The sequence below is a fragment of the Syngnathoides biaculeatus genome, chromosome 18 (assembly GCF_019802595.1).
Source record: "Syngnathoides biaculeatus isolate LvHL_M chromosome 18, ASM1980259v1, whole genome shotgun sequence".
NCBI lineage: Eukaryota > Metazoa > Chordata > Actinopteri > Syngnathiformes > Syngnathidae > Syngnathoides > Syngnathoides biaculeatus.
This window is the reverse complement of record NC_084657.1, coordinates 14188238-14198141: the sequence shown is the minus strand read 5'-3', so window position 1 is coordinate 14198141 and position 9904 is coordinate 14188238. Positions and strand designations below refer to the sequence as shown.

Here is a 9904-nt window from a genome sequence, read left to right as displayed (position 1 = left end):
AGGCACTCAAAATATCAAACCAAATAAAAAATGAAAACAAACATAACACATGATTTGACTTTATTAAAAGAGATCATTATGAGGATGACGTTTTTACAAAAATCACACGTTTTGAGCTTTTTAAATGACTACATATGAAGCTTTTTTAAAACTGTATTGAATTAGGGTTAGCTGTTATTAATTTTAAATGATTTGAAAATTGAAAATAATCAAATAATGCTAATTTCTTCCCACACTTTTTGATGGCTCGCTCCGTCCAAATTAGTTTCACCTGTGCCGGATGAGGCTCATGTCTTTTTTTTTTTTTTTGCGGTTATGTAAAGTTCGACTCTTTCTGTTTTCCTGTTGCCGCTTTCCTCTGCCCAGATGCTACCACGTTTTCCAAGCACGGTCAGTTTTATTTTTTTTTTTTTAGATTCAGCAAGTCATGTTGTTGTTATGTTTTGTGCCTTTCGTGTGAAGTGCGCCGTTAGTTTAGCTGTCTTTCCAAAAAGCGACAACCTAGGATTTTACCCTTTTAGGTAGCATTCGGGGAATCTGCTGTGGGTTCATGCGAGCATACTTCGTCGTAATTGGACGAGACTCGAGTGTTGTTGGTGTTTTTAGTTTTGGTTTGAATATGAATTGAAAGCCTGAGCGAAGGTTTTTTTTTTTTTTTCCCCTATTAGCATAACGGACCTTATGTTGCCTCTGAGGAAAATTGGGAAGAAGTCCTGCTGTCGGAAATGTCCTGCTATATTTTGAGGGCTGTTTAAACACAGGAGATTTTAACCTTAATGCAGAGGTTATGAAAAGTGATATATGTACACACCATATTCAATTAATTCAATTAGTAATTGTTCTTTATGTGAGTTTCTGTACTATGCCAGTCATTTTCAAAGTGTGTGTGTGTGTGTGTGTGTGGGGGGGGGGGGGGTGATGACGTCAATAATTTAATTTCTCTTTTGGTTGAGGAAGAGGACCTTTGATTTCATATGATTTTACAATTTCCTGATTTTTATTTTTTTTATTTTATATGGTTATATTTAGTTTGAATGACTAAATGTATGACTTTGACTTTTTAAATTGACACCCCCGTTTATTTGCTCGATTATGTTAGAATCTTGCCTCAAATCAAAGTTTGGATGTTTAGCATTTGGTTTAAGATTATATTATTATTACAATAAAGGATTCACATTTCATGGATAAATGGAAGCTAGTACAGCTAGCTAGTACAGATACATGTCAAATACATTCTATGAAAATACTGTAAATAAAAAAACATTGTAGTAAAAGACATCTTTAAAAAAAATCATCTTTTTTCGTTAGTTAATGAAACATTTCAGAAACAATTAACCATCCATCCATTTTCGTAGCGGCTTATCCTCACAAGGGTCACGGGGAGTGCTGGAGCCTATCCCAGCTGTCAACGCGCAGGAGGCCTGAATGAGTTGCCAGCCAACCGCAGGGCACATCGAGACAAACAGCCGCAATCCACAATCACACCTAGGGGCAATTTTAGAGTGTCCAATTAATGTTCCATGTCTTTGGGATGTGGGAGGAAACTGGAGTGCCCGGAGAAAAGCCACACAGGCACCGGGAGAACATGCAAACTCCATACAGGCGGGTCTGGGATCGAACCTGGCACCTCAGCGCTGTGAGGCCAACGCTTTACCAGCTGAACCACCTGCCGCCTCCCTGTAGAGCTATTTGCTTTAACTTGTGCACCATTGCAGCTTTCCTGGCAAGTCTGAATTAGCGAAATGTTTAATTTCTCATCAAAACTGGAACGTGGCAAGAACCGGGAAACGAGCCCAAATGGCACACTACTGACTACTAGCGTCAAAAGATAGTCTGGCAACTGACACTTGTCAAGAAAATCTGGGATATTTCTACGATGACTATTGCTAGAATTTTGGATTGCCGCTTTCAGTTGGTCAGAGACTCCGCAGTCCGGGTGCTTCAGTGGTGACTGATTGAAACCTGATGGATAATTTATGTCCTGAAGGCGAGGCAGTAATTTCCACGGGTGGGTGAACGGGGTCCAGCACTATAAATGATTCACAGGTAAACATTATCCATAACTTTGCCTCGTAAATTCATCTGGTCGTTAATCCCGCCCCAAACCGCCGCAACCACACGGGGGAAATTGGGTGACTTTGAGAGGCGGTGAGCGTGACGATTTTAGAGGTTGTCTTCACGATAAGAGTCAATGCGCCGTTGACAGTTTGATTCCAGCGTTGTGAGCCAATTAGCCACTGATTAGCATGTTTCCTCCCCAGAGAATTCTCCTCGGTGAAGACGGGTTTGTAAACAGTCTGCCACCCCGGACCAGCTCCATATTTCATTGTTCACATGGCAAAAACTTCTGAGCTCACCAACAAACTATGTGACATTGCTCTCTTCTCTTAGTGCAGTTGAAGAATGTACTTGTTGCAGTTTATTTCCCCCAATCCTACTAAACATTTTCTTTTACCAACAGTATATATAATTAATTTTAATCAGTATTGACGGACAAAATAACAGTACTCATTTTCATATTCTTCTACAGAAGCGTATTACTGCCACCCCCCTCCCCAAAAAAGCCTCGTTTCACATAATTATGTGAAAATGTTTCCACATAATTATGTGAAAACGTTACCCCCAAAAGACTTCTGGTGTGGGTAGGTGGAGACCATTTAGCGTTCACGGTGCATTGGCCTCACAGTTCTTAGATCCTAGGTTGAATCCCAGACCCGCCTGTGTGGAGTTTGCATGTTCTCCCCATGGCAGCGTGGCTTTTCTCTGGGCACTCCGGTTTCCTCCCACATCCCAAAAAACCTGAAACATGAATTGGACACTCTAAATTGCCCCAAGGTGTGATTGTGAGTGCGGCTGTTTGCCTCCATGTGCCCTGCGATTGGCTGGCGGTCAGTTCAGGGTGTACCCCGCCTCCTGCCCGTTGACAGCTGGGATAGGCTCCAAGCACTCCCTGCGACCCTCGTGAGGATAAGCGGGGAAGAAAATGGATGGATGGATGGATGGATAAACGTGTACATGCTGCCAATGTAGTATTCAGTTAGCGCTGAGACGAATAACACAAGAATGTTGAAAGCTCCTGTTTTGACTAATCTTTCCGTTTAGCCTCAAGATAGTCCCTTGTTAGCGCCTTTTGCTAAGTATAACCAGGCTTGAAGGAGGAGGGGGGGGGGGGTCAAACCTTCAAAAAAAATCAACTCACCAGGATGATCTGGCAACGGTTTCCAACTGCCGACCTGGTTTCGCAACAATTGAAGGCAATTTTTACTGGGCGAGGAAGGATCGCGCTCCACTCCCGACTTTGCCTAAACATTGATTGACTTTTAAGTGACTTTGCGGCGGCCTCGTTATCAGCGCTGCCCTTCGCAATACCCCCCCCCCCCCCCCCCCCCCCCCCGCGAAAGTGCTGACTCCAGCTCTGCGCCGTTCGTCGCCGCTTCTTACATTAGCACTTTAAAGCGCATCTGTTGCCTGCCCGGGCAATTACTGCCGCAGATTTGATATTTCCACACGAACATCCCGTCCTAATCGGACTGAAAATGAGGTTGGGATCTTGAACGGAAGGAACCAATGTCAGAGGGAAGGGTAAGAGAGGGAGGAAACTTCAAGTTGCCAGCGGGTTCTTGGTGCCTTTGTTGTGTGGGCTTGACCCACATTTTCCCCCACCTCGGAGGACTTGGCTTTGTTTTCGAGCTTGCATCTCTCCGTCTGGCCGTTTCAAACATGGAAGACTCCCTTTAAACAAAACCATATGCTGCGCGGAGTCACCAGTCGTTCACAAACACACTGAATTCCGCGCATCTCGTGTTTGAAGAGCCTGAATAAACTCACATTGAGCCGCTCCCCATCACGGGCGCTGAAAAACTGAATTTTTTTCTATCCGACGCAGTAGACCCCGAACTGGTCGCCAGCCAATCGCAGGGCATGCGTGGGGTTTCTTTCCAGATCCCAAAAGCATGCAAGGTACGTTAATTGAAAATTATAAATTGCACATAGGTGTGAACTTTAACTAAATTTATTTGATGGGTGCACGGTGGATCAGCTGGTAAAGCCTCACAGTTCTGACGTCCCAGGTTCGATTCTGGAGCCGCCTGTGTGGAGTTTGCATGTTCTCCCAGTGTCTGCGTGGGTTTCCTTCGGGCACTCCGGTTTGCTCCCACATCATAAAAACATGCAACATTAATTGGACACTCGAAATTGCCCATAGGTGTGACTGTGAGTGCGATTTGTCTGTCTCCATGTTGCCTGGGATTGGCTGGGAACCAGTTCAGGGTGTACCCCCCCCCTCCTGCCCGTTGACAGCTGGGATAGGCTCTGGCACTCCCCGCGACCCCTGGATGGATGTTTCTTTAACAATCACTTTCTTGTCGCACACCTTGGATGATGCTAAAAGTTTGATTTCATTTAGTGTGAGTTTTTTTAAAAAATGTTTTAATTTTTTTTTTTTTTTTTACATTTTTTTTATTTTTATTTTTTTTTTTTTTTTAAATAACATATTGAGAGGCCCCACTGCTCGGCCATTAGAGCATCGATTTGGTAAACCAGGGGTCGTGAGTTCGTATCTCACCGGGGCCTCTACACCCTCGAGGGGTTGCGTCAGGAAGGGCATCCGGCGTAAAAACTGTGGCAAACAAATGCGAGCATTCGTCTGAGATGTCACGCTGTGGTGACTCTTAATCGGACAAGCTGAAAGAAACTTAAGCTGTTAAAGCACATCTTGACGGCTTCACTTTATGACTAAACAACATTTGAGTGGATTGGGGGGGGGGGAGAGCATCTTTGTGCTTTTGGCCATACTGCAACAGAGTCATTGAAAAGTTGGGAGCCACAGCAGCTTTGCATCGTAATTCTCAACAATACTCCCAGGTTTTGTTTTTTTTTTTTTTTTTTCTTCAGTGCAGGCGGCTGCCAGTTCCGAGCGTCTCGCCTCACCTCGCCGGTCCTCTCCCCCTGGTGATGGATGAGCCTGTCTCATCCTCTCACCTTGATTCCGTAATTGAGGGTTCACTTACTGTCGGGCCACACGGTTTTGCGATGGAACTGAAGGCACAGCCAGGCGCTCAAGGCCACAGCGGCATTTACATGTTCCCCGTTTTTATCATGAAATCATGTCATCCAGACAATATGATGTCGTAAAATGTATAAATGTCAATAATGGCCTGTTAAAGTTCAACATCGGGTGTTTATCTAATAAATCGGGGGTGGTGATTTGATTCGAACGAACCTGCAATTTGGTCAACTTAAAGCTGTACTGGATTGCTCCAACACAAATGGGGGAAAAAAAAACCCTCTTTTTCAGTTTTGGGGTAATTTACTTCTCATAAACGCAATCAAATTTCAACGGTATGGGACAAAATCTCTAGTGAGAAGGACCCCTAGAGATTGTCAAAATGAGCGTGAAATGGCTGCTTCAAACCAAAACAGTACAAATCCTTTCTTTTCGGGCACGAGTTTGTGAGGGTTCTTGTGGTTATGACAATGATAAACATCCCTGTCGAAATCTTGTTCCTATGTGAGTATCCATCCATCTTCTACCGTTTCTCCGGGTCGGGTCACGGGGGCAGTAGCTTCAGCAGGGATACCCAGACTTCCAAGACCCCAAGATACTTGAACTCCTACTTTTGGGGCAAGATCTCATCCCCGACCCGGAGAGGGCACGGCACCAGTTACCGACTGAGGACCATGGTCTCAGATTTGGAGGCGCTGATTCTCATCCCAGCCGCTTCACAATCAGCTGCGAACTGCTCCAGTGAGAGCTGGACATCACTGCTTGATGAAGCCAACAGAACCACATCATCTGTATAGAGTAGAGATGTGATCCTGAGGCTACCAAACCGAACACACTCTGTGCCTCGAGATTCTGTCAATAAAAGTTATGAACAAAATCGGTGACAAAGGGCAGCCTTGGTGGAGTCCAGCTCTCACCGGAAACGAGTCCGACTTATTGCCGGCAATGTGGACCAAACTCTGACAGTGGTCATACAGGGACCCAAGTGAGTACTGAACGGTTTTTTAGGACTTAGTTCACGAGATGTAGCAAAAACTTGACAATTTAACGGAGTACAATGAGTTCACATTTGGGCGCCATCGGTCAAAATCATTTTCAAATGGTTGTTTCAAACTAAAATGGCGTTCTTGTGTTTTGTGGCAAGGGATCTTGAAATGTTTTTGCAGGTCTAATCATAACGGGCATGCTTGAAACAAACAAATTTTTCTTTAGATACAATTTTCAGGGGTCACGCCTCCAACCTTTTACAAACAAACCTAACCTTGGATATTTGCTCAAAGCAGTTCATGGGATTGTTGACCCGCTCCAGTTCTGAAATCATTGCATTGTTAGCATATGTGTACAAATGTAAATCTCGGTTGGGCCCTCCAACTGGAACACACGATCGCTCTTTCCCCAACTAAATCCAGTGGCTCTGACACGCATGGATATCGAAGGACACTTGAACAATGCGGAACAAGCCATCGGGGGGAGAGGGGGGGGGTGGCGTTTGCTGGCGGAGGGCGGCCGGATTTTCGAAAGCGCGTCCCACTTGTCGTTTAGTTGCTCTTGTCACGGCGGCTGAAAGCGTCGGCTGCCGCTCGGTTGCTCGCTCGCTCTTAGAGCGCCTGGTTGCGAGATTCCGCTGAGCCTGCGATGGATTAGGCCAAGCCTTGAATTTATTAAAAAAAAAAAAAAAAAAGGAAGAGAAAGTGGGGGTCTGTGAATGTTGGCCTACAGGGGGTGGCATGTTTATATTTATGGCTGAGGTCACAAACTACAGCTTCAATGTCTTCCTTGCAGGCATTCAATTGAGTCTCGTCACACTTGAGACAAATTCTGCTGCGACAACACGAAATTACCCATGAAACGGCTTCTCTATTCTAATTTGATTCAGTCACTAGTTCCGTAGTCTTGGCTGCCATAGTTGTTTTTACTAGTTCACGTGAGGCTTGTCGGATTTTTTTTTTTTTTTTTTTTTTTTTTCCCTCCCATGAGATTCAGTTGGAATATACGTTATACAAAAAAATCTAATTACAATCAGACCCTAATTATATGCGAAACCTGTGACAATTTTTTTTTTAACATACTTTGCAAATAAATATTCGTAATTTCCGGCCTATAAGCCGCAACTTTTTTTCACATGCTTTCAACCCTGAGGTTTATGCGGTGCTGAATGGTGGTGATGTGGCTAATTTCTGCATTTTTTTTTTTTTTTTTTTCTGCAAGGGGGCACTCGAGCCGAAAAGGTAAGTGAGACTGGAATATATGTGCCGAGGAAGTGACTTTTACCGGCCTGGCCCTGTTAGCGCTGCGCTAGCATGATATTGCCGCGTCTCAGTGATTTTTACCGGTCTGTTTTTTTCTTTAACCGGCCCTATTAGCGTTAGCACGGTGCCGCTAGGATGAATCTCTCTGTGTGCCGTCTTTGTAAATATCTCATGTTTCAATGTGGGCCCTTGGCGGCTTTTACACAGGTGCGACGTATGTACGTACCAAATGGTATTTCCTTTCCAAATGTACTGGGTGAGGCTTATAACCAGGTGCGCTCTGTAGGCCGTGAATTACGGTAGTTATGGGAAGAAATTCAACGGAAAGATCGGCTATTCCATTGTCGATGACGTACACTCAAACCCAAGCTAAAATCACCCAAAATTGGAATGTTTCAATTCAAATGCCCTTAAGATTATATCATTTATCCATGTAACCATTGACAAATTGCCCCCTGAAGTTGGACAAAGTTTCCGAACCACCAGCAAATTTCTGTTTTGAATCAGACCTCCATCATATGTGACAGGAACTCCGATTATGAATTGGATACTGGCTGCCACTAAACCTAATCAAAATTGGCAGATTAAATATTAAAACGCTTCCAAGATCGTATGATTAATACATGTAGCAATTAAGAAGTCGTCCTCTAAGGTTGCACAAAAGCTCAGAATTCAAACCACCATAAAAGGCTCTTGCTTCACCCCACAATCTGAAAACTTGCAAGTTTGGTTCTTTTGAAGACTTTAGTCCTTTGGTGCGAACATGCGCCCCTCTCCCAAAAGTCATCCGAGAGCCGACTCTCTAGCTGCACCGTTAATGAGCACAACACACTCCAGAAAATGGATTGGCCATTTCAGGGTCTTTTATTCCAAGGGGAGCAGGTGTGAGATCAGATCAGGCTGCGAGGCCTTCGCATCCACCAATCACAAAAGGCGACGGTGCCGGTCGACCAATTAGGCGTCAAAAGAGCTCGCGGGTGACGTCACGAGCAAAATGTTCTGATCCGAGCAATTTTGACGGCAGTGGCATTTTCCCGTGGCTATTAATAGTGCCCACTGAGTCAGTCGGGTGACGTCGCACTTTTTTTTTTTTTTTTTTTTTTTTTCCTCCTCAAATCAAATTTTTCCTTGATTACTTAATTTCTCCCCACCGTTCCCGCATTCCTGTAGGCGCCCCGTTTAAATATTGATGCCCAGGTTCTCCTCTGTTTCGATAAATAAGCACTTAATAAAATGCCGGTTAATATTTAATAGCCTCATTGTGCGTTATTAAAAAAACATAAGACAGTTAGGCGTTTCCTGGCCGGTTTTGCTAATTAAGCATCCCTCCAACCAAAAGTGGCCCCCACGGGGTAGAAATCATCCACTTTCATTTTTACATTCGTCACGTTTTTCCGAGTCTTTCGATGCAGAGGTGAAAATCTTCCGCGACGTCAGTTGAGTTCCAAGTTGTTCGTATTCCAAGACAGTTTTGCCATCATAAAGTGAATTTTCTTTTTTTTTTATTCCAAGCTCCAAATCTCACTATCCCATTATCCACTCGAGTGTTTTGATGGAACATTTTATCTTCTTTTAACTGAAAGTATAAACAGAAGTCAAATCTTGTGTGATTAAAAACACAAAGTAAAACATCAGCGAACCCCCGAAATATTCACTGTTCTGCGTTTGTGGATTGTTTGGGGAGGGGGAGTGAAGCAGTAAAAATATTAATTTGGCGCCATCTAGTGCGAAATAAGTGCCCCAAAACAATGTTGTAGTGAATTAAGGAATTTCACGTAGACACGCTGGGTGCTGAAGTGAGCTGAAGAGTATCATTTAGACAAAAGTACGGCTTCTGCGCCATCTTGTGGCATCTCTGTGCCTAGGAACTATGTTGAACTGAGTTGGGGTACTTCAATTTTATAAAGTACATTTGCGCCATTTCAATGCCAAGGAACTATGTTGAAGTGAGCTGAGGATCTTCATTTAGACATTGTTTGCGACTATCTTGGTGCATCTGGGTTCCAAAGACCATGTCAAAGTGAGTTGAGGAGCTTCATTCCAACAACATAGCGCTTTAGCACCATCTTGTGACATCTAAGAGCAATTATAAACCTCTCGGGCGCTGAGGGGGTGTCATTTACCTGCCAATTTTCCCTATTTCCAGCAAAGGAGGAAAGCAACACGACGGTGGGGGGAACAAGAACGTTGCGTGGCGGAGTCTTACAAGTACTACCGAAAGTTTTTGTTTTAGTTATCTTCCAACTTTCCCTTTTTGCTACCCTTCTGTAACTGAGAGCCGAAGAAAACGCAAAACACACGGTGTCTTTTTTTTTTTTTTTTTTTTTCTCCCGCAAGTGAGCAGAGTTTTGGATTGTGGAATTGGCGCGTCTGCCAGGGAGGATAATGTGCTGGAAAGTGACCCGATGTGTGTTCTACCATTCATTAGCGGACTAACGATTTAGAAAATGATGAACTATTCCAATGCTCTCATCCAAACACGAGAACGCCGCAATGGGAGATAACGCCGCACTTTAACGTGACCGTATTTTGGCTATTTACACTTCCACGGATTGATTCGCCCACGTGGACTTGACCCAGTTTTGCATATGCTTTGTCCATATTTGGTCTCTGATTGGTTGGCTCCGTGTAGAAGATTCACTTTGGATAG

General features: G+C 44.1%; 1 protein-coding gene across 5 annotated transcripts in view; it reads left to right on the top strand.

Annotated features, from left to right (window-relative positions):
• The first annotated feature begins 270 nt into the window (after positions 1–270).
• The window catches only part of LOC133491575 (glutamate receptor 4), a 112087-nt gene continuing 102453 nt past the window's right edge, over positions 271–9904 (top strand). For all 5 annotated transcript variants that reach the window (XR_009792439.1, XM_061802862.1, XM_061802861.1 and 2 more), the window contains exon 1: positions 271–390. Coding sequence is in view for 4 of the 5 variants with exons in the window: in XM_061802862.1 (XP_061658846.1) it covers positions 281–390 (110 nt within the window). In the remaining variant the exon portion in view is untranslated. The remainder of the gene's footprint in view (positions 391–9904) is intronic.